This window comes from Giraffa tippelskirchi, chromosome 8, assembly GCF_054371585.1.
Source record: "Giraffa tippelskirchi isolate mGirTip1 chromosome 8, T2T-mGirTip1v1.2.pri, whole genome shotgun sequence".
Classification (NCBI taxonomy): Eukaryota; Metazoa; Chordata; class Mammalia; order Artiodactyla; family Giraffidae; genus Giraffa; species Giraffa tippelskirchi.
This window is the reverse complement of record NC_137282.1, coordinates 62,558,309-62,577,034: the sequence shown is the minus strand read 5'-3', so window position 1 is coordinate 62,577,034 and position 18,726 is coordinate 62,558,309. Positions and strand designations below refer to the sequence as shown.

The 18,726-nt window shown below is 60.7% G+C and overlaps 1 protein-coding gene and 1 long non-coding RNA gene across 24 annotated transcripts; one reads left to right on the top strand and one right to left on the bottom strand.

The window, feature by feature from the left end:
• Window positions 1-47: 47 nt before the first annotated feature.
• On the top strand, window positions 48-2,470 carry LOC145518271 (uncharacterized). Its single transcript, XR_014062799.1, has 2 exons — window positions 48-795; window positions 1,974-2,470. It is a non-coding gene; the product is annotated as an uncharacterized LOC145518271 (long non-coding RNA).
• Window positions 1,942-18,686, bottom strand: BRD9 (bromodomain containing 9). 23 transcript variants are annotated; one of them, XM_081522246.1, is made up of 17 exons: window positions 18,525-18,686; window positions 17,696-17,904; window positions 17,293-17,429; window positions 16,200-16,201; window positions 15,872-15,932; window positions 15,371-15,515; window positions 13,420-13,530; window positions 12,721-12,896; window positions 11,518-11,650; window positions 10,038-10,113; window positions 9,333-9,428; window positions 8,795-8,927; window positions 7,976-8,087; window positions 6,361-6,399; window positions 5,244-5,343; window positions 3,892-4,059; window positions 1,942-2,589 (listed from the first exon to the last, which is right to left on the bottom strand). In XM_081522246.1, exons 1-17 carry the CDS (start codon window positions 18,574-18,576, stop codon window positions 2,489-2,491), a joined length of 1,851 nt encoding a protein of 616 aa, XP_081378372.1. In that variant the 5' UTR covers window positions 18,577-18,686; the 3' UTR covers window positions 1,942-2,488. The 23 variants fall into 23 exon arrangements, with proteins under 23 accessions (XP_081378372.1, XP_081378377.1, XP_081378380.1 ...); XM_081522251.1 differs by having other exon boundaries at window positions 12,721-12,836; XM_081522254.1 differs by lacking the exon at window positions 16,200-16,201 and having other exon boundaries at window positions 17,696-18,073.
• Between the last annotated feature and the right edge of the window lie 40 nt (window positions 18,687-18,726).

Below are 18,726 nucleotides of genomic sequence, written 5' to 3'. Positions count from 1 at the left end.
CAGGAACCCAAGACATGTCATAAAGGCAGCCCCGCCCCCAGGGGCGCATCACCAGCAGCGGGGGAGGGGCAGGCCACGGGACACCCCCCCCCCCAGGGGGACCCTCACCACCCGCACCTGAGCCTGGAGAACTTCAATCTTTAGTGAAAAGGCACTGGGTTCATGCCCCTGATGTGCTGCTCAGCATTTCGGGCCGGGGATAGCCAAGGTGTCCATCCCTACTTCATCCTCACACTTGACCCTGGAGCCGAGATGCCAGGCTCTGTCCAGGGTTGTGGGCACCTCTGTCTGGGCCTGACCAGCCCACCCGCTGCCCCCTTGTTGGCCACAGAAGGGCCACAGTAGATGGTGAGTGCGGAGTGCAGGCATGTGGACACCATGGCAAGCAGCCAGCTCACACCACAAGGATGGCCAGCTCCGGTCTCGGGGTCTCCTGCCTTGCCCCACAGATTCTCGATTTCTAAGCTCAAGAAATGCCTGGTCTTCGGTGTTGGGCCTGAGGACTCCTATCTGATGTGGCAGATTCTGATCTCAATCCTCCCTTGGGGAAGGCAGGTGGATGGGGACGTGTCCCATTTCGCCCACAGAGGTGGCATCCAGCGGCCTCCAGGCTCCGTGGGGAGTCACCGCTCTGGGCACCGTCAGCGGTGGAAGGCAGGCTGGCCTCCTCCAGGCAGTGTGGCAGCCCTGCTGCCTGAGGTCCGTGGGGATCAGGGGTCGGCCTCCCCCCGGTTGTCTGGGCCTGGTCCGGATGGACAGGCATGAGAGAGGAGCCAGCAGGTTGCAGGCAGTCAGGTGAGCGGGAGGCTGGTGAGGAGGGGGCTCCTCCAGGGCTTGGGGCCTCCCATGGGGTGGGGCTAGTCAGGCAGACTCTGCTTCTGGTCGGGCCTGCTCCCCCAGCTGCCCGGCCTCAACCTCCCGCTCAATGGCGTCCATTTCCTCACACGCTGTTGGCACAACAGCACTGTCCTGGAGCAAAGCATCCCCTGGGTGATGGGGATGCTCCTCCCGAAAACCCAGCTGACCACAGGCGGACAGGCATGCGAGAGCCGGACGTCACCTGGGATCACCAGCCGGAAGCCCCAGGGGATGAGGGGGCTGGTGCCTGCCCAGGGGCAGGCCTGAGAACAGCAACCTCTGCCAGAAGGCACTTCCAGGGAGGCAGGCAGTGCCAACCGCTGTCCATGGTGCTGCCCAGAGCCCACAGGTGCCAGCAAGACCCAGGGCGGAAAATCAGGCACCCAACCAGGGTCTGACCCCGAGACCCAGCCCATAGGCAGCAGAGGCCTCAGAGACGTTGGAGCCGTCATCTCTGGAGACTGAAAGCCGAGCTTAGCCCCTGCAGAAAGAGCGCAAGGCCTGGATCCCATACTCTCCCTCTCTGCACGGCCGGGCTCGGGGGTCCCAGGAGACTGAGACAGAGCTCAGCTGGCAGAGTGGCCTGCACCCACGCCCTCCCCCTCTGCAGGGTTGGGCTCAGGGGTCCCGGGGCACCTTGGCTCCCGCTCACAGCGGCACCGCCAGGCTGCTGGTCAGTGTGTCTCCACACGTCCTGGGAAGTACTCTCTGGTTAAAATGAACGTCATCACAGCCTCCTGCACAAAACACGCTTCTCCAGAAACACGTTTATGCAGCCATGGCCAGCATACCACAGACCCCAGCCCCTCACTCGTGGGACTTTGGGGGGATGATGAGCTCAGTCACCCACAAGCGGTGCCGCCAGGGCTACCCAGCAGCTAGGGAGCTTCTGGAGGCTCCAACCTTCTGTTTCACAGCAGGAAAACTGGACACCCCTGAGGTGCCCAGAGCCAGGCTGGAGGCAGGGAGACACCAGGAAGAAGGCAGGCCATCCAGCTGAGAGAGAAGTGAAGGGTCTTCACTGAAGCCACTCAACAGGGGACACCCGGCCAGGCTGTAAATAACGCAACGACACTGTGTCTCTTTTTCTTAAGATCTGTATTTACAATCTGCAGATACAAACAGGCATCCAGTAAACACATCCAGAACAAAGCGATTTCCGACACGTGACCCGCGGCTGCAGCCACAGGACGGGCCACTGCCCAGCAGAGCTCCTGACGTGGCCCCCACCGTGACCTGCCCCAGAAGTGTGGGGACGTGGGCTCGGTGGGGTGGGGTAGACACAGGACTCACCCATATCCACTCCCCAAGGACGCGGACTAAACAGTGTGTCTACACAGGCACCAAGAGGGACGTCTCCGCCACCAAGCAGCCCAGAGACAGACCACGCCGGGTTCACAGAATCTGTTCACACACCCTTTATAAGTGACGTCCACCCCAGGATGCACAGGGCTGTCCACAGACACCCTGCATCTGAGTGCAGCCGGCGTGATCGCAGACAACTCACCAGCTCCCCGGGGCTGCTCCCGCAGGCCGAAGGGGACAAGATGAAGTCTCTGTCTCATGACAAAAACTCTGTACATGCAAATAAAAACTGACAAGTACAAAACAACTGAAGACTGTCTATAGGCTAGTTCTTTGTGGAGACCGCAGGCTCTGGCGACTGCAGGAACTCGTACGGGTCGTGGGCCGCCTCCGGCTGCTCGCCAACACTGAGGCGAGAAGGGCTCCCTGCAGTGACGGGAGGGGGACACGTCAGCCCAGCGCTGCCACCCACTCCGCACAGGAGGCCCGGCCGGACACGTGTCCTGTGGCTGTGGCCAACTGGGCCCACATCTCAGCCACAGCCCTGGACCCAGGGTAGAGACCACCCAAGGGCCCCAGGGAGGGGGTGGCCAAGCCTCCACGCAGCAGGGCTGTCAATCCTGCAGGAAGGCAGCTCCTGGGCCGGGGGTCCTCGGACACCCCAGACCCCGAGGAGCCCAGCACCACCCTGAGTTCACCAGGACCTTTGGGGTCCTCGGACACCCCCAGACCCTGAGGAGCCCCAGCATCACCCTGAGTCCACCAGGACCTTGGGGTCTTCAGACACCCCAGACCCCGAGGAGCCCCAGCGCCACCCTGAGTCCACCAGGACCTCGGGGTCTTCAGACACCCCAGACCCCGAGAAGCCCCAGAGTCACTCTGAGTCCACCAGGACCTTGGGATCCTCATAGCTGGGAGCCACCTCAGAGTCACCTGGAACCTCTTCATGTGCTTTTATTACAGGTTAACGAGACCAAAATGCTGGTCCCATACTTGGGCAGCTTCAGTCAACGGTCTGTGGCTGATCACTCCCCTCCCCTCCCCCAAACGTCAGGACGTGCAGAAAGGAAGTTCAGGGCTTGTGTCTAGAGCTAAAGCAGGAATGTGAGGACGTGAACAGCGTGCTCAAGGGGCCAGCAGACGACGTCTGCTCCCGTTCTGGCAGGGGGTTCGCCACACACCACCCACCCACTCTCACGTGCCAACAGGGGCTCCCGACCAAGGACAGGGGTGTGCCCCCCCCCGAGGGCTGTGCCCCCCAACCGAGGGCCGTGTGGTCTGTCCCGTGACCCCCCCACTGCAGGCCCCAAGGCCTGTCCCCTGCCCCCCCACCCCCCCGAGGGCCCCTGCCCCCCCCACCGCAGGCCCCAGGCCTGTCCCGTGGCCCCCTGACGAGCGCCCTGCAGGAGCACAGTGCCGCCCTCGCTGCTTCAGGACCAGAAGCAGGAAGAAGCCAACGTTTCCTCCTCGATGACACTATGGGGTCCACGGCTCGGATATGACCGGCTGGGGCTCTTCCCGACATGGACCCAGCCGCATCTTCAGGCCAAGCCCCCAGGTTCACACGACTGAGTTCCACCCAAACCCCTCCCCCAGTGCAGCTGCCTGACCAGAGTCCCCGGAGGCGGGGGGCCAGCAGTGCCCTGTGGACCTGGCCCCAGCCCGCGGGTGCCCCGGCCTCCCGGCACCCCCCAGAGGCGCTCACACCCAGCCTGCGGCGGGCCTCACCCAGGTGGTGCTGGTCCCGGTCGGAGGCGTTGGACAGCGAGCTGAGGTTGGACGAGGGCCGCGAGCCCCCGCGCTCCGCCTGCGCCTCCTGCAGGTCCTGAAGGAGCTTCGTCGTCTCGTCCAGGCTCAGGTGCCCATCCTCGGGGTCCAGCTCCTTCTTCACCTTCCCTGCGAACATGGACGACGGGGCTGGGCCAGGCTCGGGGCCACCACGGCCCGCCTGGGCCTGCAGCACGTGAGGCGGCCTTGTGGGGTACAGTGACACACACCGGCCAGCCGGCCACGTCCCCTGAAGGGCCCGGCGGGACCCCCCCGAGCGGTGGGACCAGGCTCCCCCTGCACCGAGCAGCTCCACACCCACAGGAGGCCTGGAGGAAACCTCACGGGGCTCCATGCCAACGTCCACCGCCACCCGGACCGTCCGAGCGACCGGGACCAGCGGGCGGGCAGCAGGGATGCTCAGCCCCAGGGGAACATCACAAACAAGACACAGGGGCGAAAAGCGGGACCCACCACAGGCTCAGAAGGCAGAGGCCACGAGACCCAGACACACACCACACACCCAGAAGGCAGAGGCCACGAGACCCAGACACACACCACATGCCCAGAAGGCAGAGGCCACGAGACCCAGACACACACCACACGCCCAGAAGGCAGAGGCCACGAGACCCAGACACACACCACACGCCCAGAAGGCAGAGGCCACGAGACCCAGACACACACCACACGCCCAAAAGGCAGAGGCCATGAGACCCAGACACAACACATGCTCAGAAGACAGAGGCCACGAGACCCAGACACACCACACGCCCAAAAGACAGAGGCCACGAGACCCAGGCACACCATGCACTCAGAAGGCCACGCTTGCTGCTGGGGGCTCCGCGGGAACAGGGCTCTGCAAACCGACAGTGTTTCCCGCAGCACCTCCTCCCTCAGCGTGTCCCCCTGGAGGACCCTGGTCCGTCTCTCCGCTGGGACAAGCCACGAGCATGACCACTGCTGACTCCGTGTGTCAGCAGGTCTGAAGGAACCGGAAGGGCTGGGCCCACACGCAGGGCAAATGAGGGCAGAGGGCCCTCCTGGGGGCCGGCTGGGGCACACACCACGGTGGCCACGGCAGGAGCTCCCCGCTGCCCACTGGACCAGGGGACCCAGGGATGGGGCTGGAGGTCAGAAAGTGGAGCCTGGCGAGCCCCACCGGGAGCCACTGGGGGTCCTGAGGATGGGGGGTGGGGGGGCAGGGGGTTCCACAGGACAGGGCGGGGGTGGGTGAGGGTCTTCATTCGAGAGCCCAAGGGCTGGACTGAGCCAGACCCGTGAGCAGGTACAGCACGGCGCCCGGCACAACCTACCCAGACAGCTGAGCACAGAGATGTCCAGGGAGACGTCCGAGTAGGGCTTCATAGCCATGAAGTCCAGCGTGGAGCCGCCATCCCCAAGAGGGTCCCCAGCCTACGTGAGGCAAGCCACGTGAGACAGAGGAGAGAGGCAGCGAGCTGGTGCCCACCACCCAGGGGATGGAGGCTGGGCCTGCTGCATCCCGTCTGCGCGAGGAGCCCACAGACGGAATCGAGCCGCGGCCCGGGGACCACAGGGCCTGGCTCCCCAGGGGAAGCCTCTACCTGGAGCAGCCAGGGAGGGTACTGCTCCCCAGGGACCCGGGGTGCTAGGGGGACTGGGGAGAGACTCGCAGATGCTGGGGAGGGGGGGTCTCTAGGGACCACAGGCACGGGGGGCTCTCTGGGGAGACACCCAAGACTTGAGGCCAAGCTGTCTTTCAGGAACTCAACAGACATCATGGCAGGTCCTCACCTCCTCTGGACTGACCCTCGGAGGCCCTGCTGTGGGGCCAGCTCAGGGGTCAGGGGTCGGGGGTCCCTGCTCAGGCGGCTGCAGCCCGCCCCAGGTCCTCGCGGGCTGTGTGGGGCAGGTGTGCAAATGCCACACGTGTCGCACAGCCCAGAGACCAAGCAGAAGCCCGGCTGCCCTGTGCACCTAGGAAGACACGTACCCTCGGCCCAGCACCCTCCCCAATCTTCCGTCAGTCAAAGGGCCCCATCTGACAGGCGCCTGACCTCTGCCCTGGGAAGCCCCTGTCATGGAGGCCAGGTGACCCCCACAGCCAGGGCCCCACGCCCTGCCCAGTCCCGCTGCCCCTAGGGGCGGTTTCAGAGCTGGAGGCCAAACGTGCTCCAGGTCACTACAGGGCGGGGCAAAGGTCACGGTGGGCCGTCCCTGCTGACCGCCCACACCCACCAGCAAGCCCACCCCCAGGAGCAGCCCCCGCCGGCTGCACACCCTCAGGCTAGGTCACCACTGGCGGGCTGAGGTCGGAGCATCTCACTTTCCTCCTCAGTAAAGGGACTGAAGCTCCTCTCACTGGCGCTGTCTCAAAGGCCACACACAACATCCTCACAGGGACCTGAACCACTAGGTCTTTACTGTCTGTGACTTGTCCACGAAACCCACCTTCACTTCATCCGGAGGCTTCATCGGAACGCTTCTCCTCTACAAAGAATCACAGACAGGGGCCAGTCTCGCAGCAGCTGTGCCCAGGAGCGCACGTCTTATCCTCACTCACCCGTGGAGGGGGACAGGCTCACCCGCGGCCCCGGGCTGGCCTCACAGGACGGCAGCCAGAGCGAGGCTGCCGCAGCACCTCATGCATGAGACCTGCTGAGACCCTCGGTGGGCTGGGCACCCACGAGACCACCTGGGGCGCGACGGGACGTAAAGGAGTGAGAGCCCCCAGGCTGCATCCGCAGCCCCGGGGTGGGAAACGGAGGAGGGCAGTCAGACGCTGGCCCCGGGGGCTTCACCTGGAGGACGGCTGACCCAGAGGTCGGGGACGCTGAGACCAGCAGAGGAGATGGTTGGATGGCATCGCCGACTCAATGGAAATGAGTCTGAGCAAACTCGAGGGGACAGTGGAGGACAGAGGAGCCTAGCGGGCTGTAGTCCATGGGGGTTGCAGTCAGACACGACCGAGACAACAATGGTCCGAGGCTGTGCCGCTCTAACAGTTCACATTCAGTAAAAGCATCAAACCGTTCTTGCCTCCTCTCTCCTGAGCTGGCCGTACGCGCCTGGGTTTACTTCTGGGCTCCCTATTCTGTTCCACTTGTCTATGCACCTAGTTTAGTGCCAGTACCACACTGCTTTGATTACGGTAGCTTAGCAGTAGTTTGAAATCTGCATGAGTGAATAGCTCCTGCTGTGCTCTCTCAAGACTACTTTGGCTACTTGGGGTCTCCTGCGTTTCCATGTAAACTTTAAAATCATTTGTTCTAGTTTTCTGAAAAATGCCATTGATGTTTTGATAGGGACTGCAGTGTATCTATGGATTGCCTTGGAGAGTATGACTGCTTTAACAGTATCAACTCTTCCAATGCAAGAAGAGAGTCTATTCCATAAGCAGCGCTGGAAAAAGTGGGATGTTACACGTGAAAGAATGAAATGAAAACGTTTCCCTAGTACCGTATACACAAACAAACTCAAGACGGCTGGGGAGGAAGCATTTGAGGCTTTGTGGTCACGCACAGGGCGTGGCACGTTTTCCATTTCTACTTTTTCCACAACACTCAAAGTCTGTAAAAAACATTGCCAGCTCATGGGCCAAAGTTTGCCAGTCCTGATCTTGACCAAAAAAGACATACTACAGATGGAAAATAAAAATAAAAGTGACTGCAGACACTTCCTCAGACACAAGGTGAGTCAGACATCACTCTACAAAGAGGCTAAGACATCAGTCTAGGCGTCCACACCAGGAAGATGAGTTTCAAAAATGAAGGTAAAATGAAGACAGCTTTCAGATAAAGAAAAAACTCAGTAAGCCTGCTGCCAGCAAATCTGTCCTTTAAGGTAAAAGGACATTTCTCAGGACAATGGAAGGTGACAGCTGATGAAGACAAGCAGGTCTAAAAAGTGATGAAGAACATGTGCCCGACGAGGGCGTCCTTCTCAGGGTTCCCTGGAAGGCAACGACTGAAGTAAAAACAAGGTCAACCCCGAGGGAGGAACAGCTCCGGGCCACCTCACACACATTCCCCGTGCCCATCTGGTGGCTGCTGGGGCCGGCGCCCACCTGCCTCAGCCGGAAGAGCATCCGCGAGTGGTCCCCACCCGTGATCTGGTCCAGGAGGTCGTCCACCAGCTTCTTGCTGTAGCTCCCGGCATCCTTCACGAACTCCTGCAGGCTGGAGGGGCCGCAAGAGCAGGCTGGGACCTGCGTGCCCTGCCCTCCCACCCTGGCTGCCCGCCCCCCGAGGTCCGGGTGGGGTGGGGTGGGGGGTGGACAACAGTCAAGAGTGACCCCAAAACAAGAAAGATAAAGGAAAAGCAAAGTGAAGAACAAGGAATCTGCAAGCCTAAGTCCCTCACGCTGACTTTTATGAGAGCACTCATGTCTGTTCTGGGTTCAGAAACACAAGGAGATTAAGGAGAAAGCACACGCATGGCTCCACCCTGGATGGGCTGGGAGCACCTCTGGGGTCACTTTGGACCATAACAAAGTGAGAAAATCCCAAACCAGACTAACAAGTTTAAAACAGAGGCCACAAATTGAGAGCAGAAGCCGGGAGCAGAACCCACAGCGCGAGCAGCACAGCCAGGCCAAGGCCTGGAGGGGCCCTGCTGCAGACACTTGGTCTTGGCGGCCTGAGCCGACACACGGGCACAAGGGCCCTGGACGGCTGTGACCTTGGCTCTCCCCAGAGCACAGTGGGTCACACTAGGCTCTTGCAGGCTCCAGCCTGGATCGTCATCCCCTTAAAAACCTGGTCCAGTTACCTGAGCTTCGAGGCTGCCAGCAAAAGCCACAATCATTTCACTGATCACAACCATGACCTGCAGCCAGGGACCGACACCCTCCCGCCCACCAACCGACGCTGACCGGCCCACCCACCTCAGCGCGCACTGCACACCCGTCTCGTCTCCGTAGGCTGAGTACAGGAGCTCCACCTCGTCAGCTTTCAAGTCGCCAAACACGGAGTTGTTGTGCGTGGAGAGCGCGGTGCTGGCGCTGGAGAGGAAGGTGACTGGGGGGGGCGGTGCAGGGGGCCAACGTGAGGGACACACGCGGGCCATGCGCACGCCACGACTCCAGGGGCCCATGGAGGCCCACGGAGGACGCACGAACCAGAGCCCCGCAGGGAGCCCACGTGCCGCCCGCACCCAGCACGGCGTTCTCGGGAACCTCCAGGCGCAGTCTCTCTGCGCCTACAGCGTCATGACCCCCAAGTGGAGGAGTCATTTGTTGGAGGAAGTTTAAATGGCATCACTGGACCACCACGTGGAGGGCAGCCGAGCACAGGGAGGAGCTCCCACGCTGGCAGATGTGGAGGTGGTGCCCGCCCACTGGGCTCCGGCTCCCGCCCCTCCCGGGACCCCCCCGAGCATGACGGGACCCAGAGCTGGGCCTGACGCGGCAGGGGGGCGCTCACCTCGGCTCCTCCGCTCCTCCCGGAAGCCCAGCGTGGTGAAGCCGGGCAGCAGCTTGCTGGACAGCGAGCTCAGGTCCACCGGGTGCGTCTCCTCCTCTGCAACGGCACCAGGGCTGTGAGCAGGCGGCCTCCAGCCACAGGCAGCGGCGGGGGAGTGGGAGTGCGGCCTGGGGGCCCCTGGGACCATCTGAATTCGGGTCTACACAGCCGGCAGCCCCCCTCAAACCTTGGCTGCCCGTGGTCTCACAGTGGAAGGCCAGTGGTCTGCTCACAGCACGGCAACAAACCCCAAACCCACGCCACCAGCCCCACCTCTGAGACCTCAATCCACGTGCTGCAGGAGCAACACAGCCACCTCCGCCTCCCGAGAGTCCTGCAGGCAGTTCCCACAGGGACTGGGGCCTGAGAGGACTCCACATCCCAGTAAGAACCTCAATCTCGCGTTCGGAGGAGGACCAGCCTGCCTGTTCTCTTTTATAAAGAATGCTACGATTCACGCCAGCTGACAGTTAAAATGGTCAGCACTTGCCCTCTGCATTCACGGAGGACCCCGACCACACTTGCATCCTGCCATGTGGGCAAAGGGACATGCCTCGTCTACGCGTCACCAAGGAGTGGACACATCACAAGGCGTGGAGACCAGGGACAGGGGGCCCTCACCGGGCCAGTCAGCAAACGGGACGGGGTAGGGGGACAGGCACGCACCGTCGGCATCCAGCCCAGCTGTGTTGACCACGCTGTAGAGCAGACTGCCGTCCCCATTCTTCTTCAGGTAGCCCATCTGCAAGAGAGCAGGCCTGAGCGCCCGCACCCCCAACACTCTGCAGCCTCCAGGCCCCGGCCCAGGGCCCCCCCAAAGCAGGGCTCCCTTGAGGGGCCAGGAGAACTGTGGCCTCTGAGAATGGCCTGTCCCGAGTAAACCCTGAACGGCCACAGAGCTCTCCGTCCCCGCCCTGAGACCACAGACACACCTCATCCCACAAGGCCCCGACCCCGTGCACGTGTGTGCCTCAGAGGAACTCCTGAGCCGGGCTCCTGGGACCCTCGTGACCAGGGGCTTCGAGAACACACGACGCTCCCCAGAAACAGTCTTTTCCAGGAGCCAGAATCCTGACCCATATGAGCTGGAGCAGGGCCTGGTCAAGGAGACCAGAGGCCCCAGCTCCACACACACGGAGCCCACCTCTGTCTAAAACCGTGTAAGACCAAGCTCCACCCGGGAGCAGCCCCTCTTTGCAGGTCGGGGCGGCCCAGGCCGGGAGCAGCCGCGTGGGCTGGCACAGGGGAGGCAGAGGATGGGACGTGGGTGACAGCAGGCGGCTCCTCGCTGCAGCCACGAAACTGCAAAGAGCAGAGAGGACCCACAGGTGTGGGCAGACCTGGAGGTTTCAGCGTGAACGCACCGTCTTTGGTGGCTGTGAATCAGTGCAGGCTGCAAAGACGGACGGATGGACGGATGTGGCCGTCCCAGCTCTGTCCACCCGGGCCCAGACAGGATGGTACACCCTTGTCTGCGAGGAATCAGTGTTCGGTGCGGAAACACTGACTCCGGGGCTGAGGAGCCACCGCAGCACAGACCAGGCTCGACAGAGGGCTACCACGTGACCACACGGGGCCCTAACACCTTACAGCAGGCACGTGGAAACCCGAAAACAAGTGACGTAAAAAGTGACGTGTCTCATACAAGCCAACATGGCTCAATTGCAACCACTTCACGGCTCTTTGCGTAAAATCCAACGCATCCTCTGCAGACTTAGTATCAACAGAAGACTGGAGAAGGTTTCGACACACACGGTGTGGAAACAAAACGTCAGACGTACCAGAGCAGGGCGGGCCCTTGAGAGGACCGGCTCACGCCTGCTCAGACCCGCGGAGCCTGCAGAGGCTCAGACACCAAGAACACGGAGAGGACGCGCCAGCGCAGAGGCGGGGCGGGCTCGGCCGCGGCCTGGAGACAGAGCGTGACCCTCTGCCGCCGGCGACCTGCACACCACACGCCACTCCTGCCCGCAGGAGATGGCTAGCCGGCTGCGGCAGCCACGGGGACGAGGAGCTAACCCCTCTAGCGACAACGGCACCAGGACAGGCGGCGCTCCAGCCGGACGCTCGCGAGGACCGCCAGTGCTCGGTCGTGCCGCCGGGCCACCGTCTGGCAGATGACACGGCCTCCCCGCGGGGGCGCTACCTTGCCACCGGGCACCAGCCGGCTGATCCTGTCCCGGGCTTCGTCGGCTGCGTGCTCCACCAGCGCCAGCACGTGCTCCTCCGCGGTGCTGTCCGTCAGGCTGCAGGCGTTCCCCTCCGGCTCGAACACGCAGCTGTGAGGCGGGGACACGCACAAGTCAAGCCTGCCCTCCTGGCAGCCGCGCACACCAGGTCGCGGCAGAGGGGATGGTGGGTGGCACAGAGCGCACTTCACACCCTTCCTTCCGTTCCTAACCCTCCGCTAGTTACGGTGCGCGGACACCAGCCAAGCAGAGGCCCCTCGGGTCTCAGCCCCACGTTCCGGTCACTCCATGGGCAATAGCCTCGCTGGCAACAATGTCACTCAAGCACTGGACCAACAGTGACAGTAATTCCATGCAGGGTTGCGGCGTTGGCAGTGAGCCCGGGCTGAGCGCAGCCTCAGGTCCCAGAGCGCCCTGAGACTGCAGAGGCAAGAGAAGCAGCTGCCAGCACCCGAGGGAGGTGGTCCCCTCGTGGAAGGCTCTAGAAGCAGAGTGATGAAACCCCTCCAAGGAGTGCGGGGCGAGCCCTCTGGGGTCCCGAGCCTACGGGAAGACCCCTCACAGCTAGGGCCCCAGCTACAGAAGCAGGAGCCCAGAGACAGGCCCCTGTCCGCCCTGACCCGAGCTGTCCTCCACAATGGCACAACGGAGCCCCCGAGCCTGGGACGGGAGCCCCGGCCGCCAGCGTACGTCCTGCACAGAAGGGGACCCTCAGGAGTGAAGGGCCAGCAAGAAGTCACAGGACATGGTAACAGTAGCGCCCGGGCAGCGGGCCTGGCGAGCCACACCCGGGACCGAGCGTGAGTGCTGCCAGCGAGGCTGTCTCAGCCCCTGTGTCCCCGACACCCGCTGGGGTGGCAATGACTCTCCTCCAGGACCCGTCGCTGCGCCCACACGTGGAGAGCGGGGGCCACAGAGCAGAGAACTGCGCCCCTCACGACTGACCCCGGGACCCAGGGCCTCCTGACACTCCTGGCGGGATGGGGACTGCCACCACAACTACCGCACTCTCGAGCAGGCAGGGAGGAGGGTTCCTTCTGTGTGAACACGGGGTGCAGGCTCCATCCCAGCTGCCGTGAGTGAGACGGGCTGGGACGTGGCCCCCGCCAGCAGCAAGGGCGTCTGAGCGCCCGCAGAGCCGGGCAGGCGGGCGGCTCTACCTGACGACTTCTCTACTCGGCCGCTTGGACTTCTTGGCTGTCTCTACGTGCACGGGCACGACTTCGGGGACAGGCTCCTCGGCAGCCGTGTCTTCGTTGCCCAGAAGAGCCGCCTGCTGAGAGAAATCCATGTCCTGCATAAACGACATGCTGCGCTTCAGAGCTAAGAGCCGCTCCTGGAACCAGAAAGCACAGAGCGGCGGGCTCGACCTCTCCCTCCGGCCGCGGCGCCGCCGACGCGAGGGGAGGGCGGCCACAGCCTCGCCCGGCCCGGCGGCCAACCCTCCAGGGGCTGGTAGCGCCCCCGGAGGCCGGTGAGGCCGGCACTGGTCCTAGACATGTGGCGCATGCAGCCTGGCTCACGGGGCACAGCGGGGGCACTGGGGCTGAGCTCCGGGAGGCAGCCAAACCACGTGAACCCGCGAGGCAGGCCGCGAGCCAGCGAGCCCCACACATCTGGAACTCCGCACAGAGCCTGCTGGGGACACGGCCGCGGGTAAGAGCAGAGCGGGGGGCATGTCTGGAGGAGGGGCGTGCTCGCAAGGGTGGCTGGCTGGGGGCTCCCTAGAGCAGAGGGCCTGTGCCGTGGCCGGGGGCACATGGACGAAGCGTGGCATTTGCTGGGAGCTTCCGTCCGGGGAGGAGGAGGAGGCGGCAGCGCTCAGCCACAGCCCCGCGCTCGCCACCGGAGGCCCTTACTTTGCTCATCATCTTGAAGCCAGCGTGCAGGATCTTCTTGGCCAACTTGTAGTACACGGTGTCCGGCCTGTTGTACGTCATCGCGTTGTCACACATCAGCTTGAAATCTGCCTGAAAAGAAAAGAGAATTCACCAGGTGTGGAACACCACACAGACAGTAAGAGACTCTAAGATTCCTATCAAAAGAAGCCAAAAGAAGATGCTGAAACATGCTGGAAAGCAAATGCGGCTCTCCCGTTTCAAGAATGACTTCAATTTATGGAAATTTTTTTCAGCTCATTTTCTGTTATAGCTTATTATAAGATACTGAGTATACATCCCTGTTCTATACAGTAAGTCCCTGTATGTAACAGTTTGTATCTGTTCATCCCAAACTCCTAATTTGTTCTCCCCCAACCCTAACCTTTCGGCAGCCACTCTGTTCTCTGTTATCTTTTTCTGTTATGTAGACAAGTTCATTTGTGTCATATTTTAGATTCCATGTCTAAGTGATGCCACATAACATTTGTCTTTGACTCACTTCACTTAGTATGATAATCTCTAATTTCATCCATGTTACTGCAAATGGTAATATTTCATTCTTTTTTATAGCTGAGTAATCCAAGAATCATTTTTAAAAACTTTCTGAGAAATTTTCCTAACTGTTCATTAGTCTTCACTTGCACAAAAATACTTGAATGAGGAGCTTGCCAAACTGTGTAACCCTTTCTGAACGTAGCACACACATTTCACGGGAGTAAAATGCTGGTTCCTCCGCTTCTTTCCTGACCCGCCCCCTTTCCTCTCCTTGGAAGGAACTCAGACATTAACAGGAACAAGAACCAACAACCAGTTCTTTTAAGCAAAGCAGAGGGATAAACTGAGAGGTGGGCATGCCCTCTATCTCTGAAGTTTTTTCATAGAATTTAAAATTCTGCCTACAGATGATTACTCCAGTACAATTAGAAAAACACTTTCCCCTAAAATAAGTGAACAACTTACACTAAAGGTAAACTACTTCAAACGTCAGTATTCTGTCACCCTAGCCGAGTTACTTAGGGCACACCTGACAGGTGAGTTAGACCTCAGGATGGACAATGACTGCTAAGGTAGTGCATGAACCTGGAGTCCCTCCCTCACCAGGCCAGTGTTCCCAGGGCTGGGCTGAGGCCACAAAGCCCGTGTCACAGGCCCCAGCTGTGACAGGCTCACGACACCATGGGGGACAGGGTGACGCTCTTCACATCTCGGCTTTGTCACCGGGCAACTGACCAGACTGGGCCCACAGGTGGATGGGTGCACTTCAGGACACAGACACAGGTAACCACCTGCCCACCTGCCCGAACTTCCCAGGAAAACTTCCCTTTTCTCCCACCCACCCTTCAGTCACAGGTTAGCCAACACTTTCAGTTTGGTCTCCAGTAAACAAAAATAGGAGAGCCAAGCTTGTCCAAAGTTAACAGAACCTAAGAAAGAAACGCAACGCCTTTTTGGCATCATTGCCTAAATGGCATCATTGTCAACACTGTCAAACATTTGTTTTGATCGTCCCCTGAATCTGAATGCCAAAAAGCAGCTTTCACCTTTCACAGCCAGTGCTGAAAAGCAGAGTCAGCAACAGAGTACTCAACAGACAAAAACATTATGATCCTAAAGAATTTACACTCCCAGTTAATTAGAAAAATTACATTGGAGGTCAAATCAAACACACCTTCGCTTGACCCAACATGTCCGTTTATGTCAAAATAGTAACAAGAAACAGATGTCTACTAGCACGCGAGACACGGGCTAGCTTTTAGACCAAAACATGGAGAAAGTTACAACTGATCCCTGTACTTTCAAAACACCAATCCAACACAGAAACACCCACAAAGCTTGTAACTGCAAGCAACCAAAGCTATATGAAGGGTCTGCTGTACGTGAATACACACGGAGTTTCCTGGCGACAACTTCAGGAGGTGAAATGATCTACCTTGAACTCCGTGACTGACTTGTACTCGCTGGCTGCGATCTTGTCTTTCATTGTGCCGAAGTCCATCGGATGTTTTATTATCATCGAGTACCCAGGAGCGATTGCGTCCGTGACAGGAAAAGCGAAAAATCCATGAGGATCTTTTCTGAAAACACAAACATCTTTATTTAAACTGGAAAAACCCTCAGATCTAAACGTTTGAACAAAACACCTCACAGTAAAAAATCTGATGCAATTAACCAAAATTTAAGGTTGCTTCTTAAAGTTAACAAAATTTATGCTCTTCCAGACTGTGGTATTTTGGACACACTAAAAACTCCAAAACTACTGTCCTGGGTCCTGTCATGACCCCACCCCATGGCATTTGACCCCTGGTGCCGACCTGGGGTTCTTGGAACCCTGAGCCCTGCTCCCACAGGTGACCACCCCCTGCGAAAGCAAGAGCACATGGAGAGAAGAGCCCAGACGCCCCCAGCAGGAGCCCCTGGAAGCGCCCTTTACCTCTGGAGCTGGCGGAGGAAGTGCTCCAGCAGCTGCTGAATAGGCGTGCTCTCGTTTTCAGCTGCCGATTTAAAAAGGGAAAAAATAAAATTAAACAAAAGCATTTTGCTAACACTTCACCATAAAGAAACCGCCAATTCCGTGATTTTTATTAATCTAGTTCCCGTTCCCGGCTCCCATGAGAAGCGGATACGAAGGTGAGCAGACCCACGCACGACCCCCACACGGTGCAGCTGGGGAAGGGGGCAGAGACCCGGCACCAGCTCCCCAAGACCCTCTGAGGCAACCAAGATGGGCTGTCACGCGCCACCCTGTTCCCGGCCCCCACCCCTCCTGGGCCTAGGACGTTCCAGACAAGGTAAGAAGATGCAATGAAGGCTTTGAACAGAAGTTGACAATGAATGCCCTGATAGCATTTTACTTGTATTCTCTGGTCATGCCTCTGCTCACTAGTAAAATGGGGGTAAAACTGGGGTTCTTGCGAGGACTCCGACTATTAACTACACATCTGGGCGTACAGCGTGAGAAGCACCGTTTTTAGGGAAGGTTTCCCTCCACAAGAGTCCTTATGTATATAGTCCTCCCTGCCTTGTCCCCAAGGCTGCACCCAGAGCCCCAGATGTAGGGCTCTAAATGCTCTTCTCCACCGAGGAACCAGGGTCCTTGGGGGAACTGGCTCGCTCCGGTCACCAGGGTGACACTGTTGAGAGAGACCAGGAGAGGCCCAGAGAAACAGCGTCTGATCACAGGCTTTCCAGGCACATGGGGGAGGGCGCTCAACGGGCGGTGTGAGCGAGGCGAGCGGTTACTAGCAACCGTAGGCGTTCCACAGCCACGTCCAGCTGCGGGGCGGCTGCTCTGCGCCGACCTCGCCTCCCCCACAGCAGGCCCAGTGGCCCTGCGTCTTACTGCCCCCCGGGAGCGGGGCTGCCAGCAAACACCACCTCCATGACTGCAAGACAATGTCTCCCTGCTCCCCCAGCAAATCAGAGGTGGTCAGACCTCCAGTCAGAGCCAGCGTGCCTCCCCCCACAGGCTCCCGACAGTCTGAAACCAGAGGGAACTGCCCGAACAGATCACAGGGGGCCCGAACTTTTCAGAAGGTTTCCTCGGCTGAAGCCAGCACAGCTCCCGGGGATCTGAGGGCCTGAACGCCTGTGCCAGCACTAGCCTCCTTCCATCTCCGAGGACCCTCCTGGGGCTCTCGGGCTAACAGGCCAGGAGCCGCAGTGGGCCAAGCCCTGCTTTAGAAGCTCAAAGCGAGCAGCAAGAAACTCAGGCCGGCCCAGCTCCTCTGTGAGGCCCTGGAACAGAGAGTGTGGCTCCTTCCGTCCTAGGCTTCACTCTAAGCCCAAGGGCAGAAAGTCAGCCGCTGCTCCCCACAAGCCCCACAGCTCCAGGACACCTCCGAGGGCCGCCACTCGCCTGGCTGCGTCCGGCACGCTCGCACCGGCCGGTCCGGGGGCGGTTCCACCTCCACCTTCTTCCCAGGGTCAAAGTCGTCGGCCTCCCCCTCCGTGTCACAATGCTCCTTTTCCCGTTTCCGCTTCTTCTCCTCCTACGAGGCAGGGTCAAAGCAGCGAGGGCAATGAAGCGGTTTTTAACAGACCTCCTGTTTCTAAGGAGCGAAAAGCCTCTTCCGGGGACCCTTCTCACCACAGACCCCACCGTTCCAGAGACCTTCCACAGGGGCCAGGCAAGAGATGAGAAATGGGAGGCCCTGGCTCTGCGGGGCGCGCTCCGCCACAGAGAGGACAGCCCTGCCCGAGCCCAGGAAGGCCTGGCTCCATCCACCCCCTCGGGTTTTGGGCCGCGGTCGCTCACCTTTCGCTTCCTCCTTTCTTCATCGTCAAGGTGCTTCTCCGACTTTTTCTTTTTCTTCTTCTTCTTCTCCTTGTGTCTCTCCCTCTCGTGGTCTGACCTGTCATCGTAGTAACTGGAGTCGTGGCCGGACCCCGAGAGTTCGGTCACTTCGCTTCCTCCAACTTTGAGGACCAGCTTCAGGGGCTTCTCCAAGGGCTTGTCTGCATAGTCTGTGGACACGGAGCGGCCTTCACCGCGTGCGCTCGGGGGGCCCCCGGCTCAGCAGCGCACACCACTACCCAGCCGGCGGCACCCCGGCCCAAGGTGAGGGGACACCGGGAGGTCACTGAGGTCCGGGAAGGCGGGAGGACAGGCCGAGCTGAGGCGAGCAGCAGGGCACTGCCAGAACCATCAAGGAAAGATGGTGGTGAGTGCAAAGGACGGCAGTAGGGGGCTCCTTCCCGTCCCCGCCCAGTTATCCTCCACCGGCCGAAAGAGGGGTCTCCAGGCCACTGTCGGAGGAACCAGACCACGCCTGGGGCCCCGGGGCCTAATCCCGGCCCGCTAGCTCCGGGCCCCGGGTCGCCCCCTTCCCGCTCTGCCGCAGCCCCCAGGTGCAGAATCCCTGACACCGGGAGCAGGACGGCGCGCAGGCGGGGAGAGACCTCAAGAAACACGGCCGAAGAAGAGGGATGTTCCACGCTTTTCTCCAAGATGCGGCGACAGCTGGGCTGACGCCTGAGAGCCGCGTCCCCAGGGCCCGGTGAGCGCGCCCGCGTCCCGGCCCTCGAGCCCGGGACCCCGCGCCGCGAACGCCCGTCCGGCGTCACAAAGCGCGCCGCCGCCTCACCCTCATACGACGAGCGCCATTCGGTCTTGTGCTTCTTATGCTTCTTGCCCATGGCGGCGGCGCCCAGGGAAGCAGGGAGCCCGCCTGGAGCGCGGCCGCCGCGCGCCGGCCCCAGCCCGCCGTTCGCCTCGCCCGCTTCGCCTGCGGAGCTCGCCGGGCCGCGCCGGAAGCGGCTGCGACGGCCGGAAGTGACCCGCTCGCC

Bases quoted from the DNA above. Each gene is read 5' to 3' on its own strand.
- BRD9 (XM_081522246.1), bottom strand. From the start codon at position 18,576: ATGGGCAAGAAGCATAAGAAGCACAAGACCGAATGGCGCTCGTCGTAT. The intron at 4,060-5,243 runs GTAGGTTGTGCC...CCATGTTCGCAG, and splicing joins CTCTGTGCTCAGCTGTCTGG to GGAAGGTGAAGAAGGAGCTG. The intron at 2,590-3,891 runs GTGAGGCCCGCC...CCGTCACTGCAG, and splicing joins CCGGGACCAGCACCACCTGG to GGAGCCCTTCTCGCCTCAGT.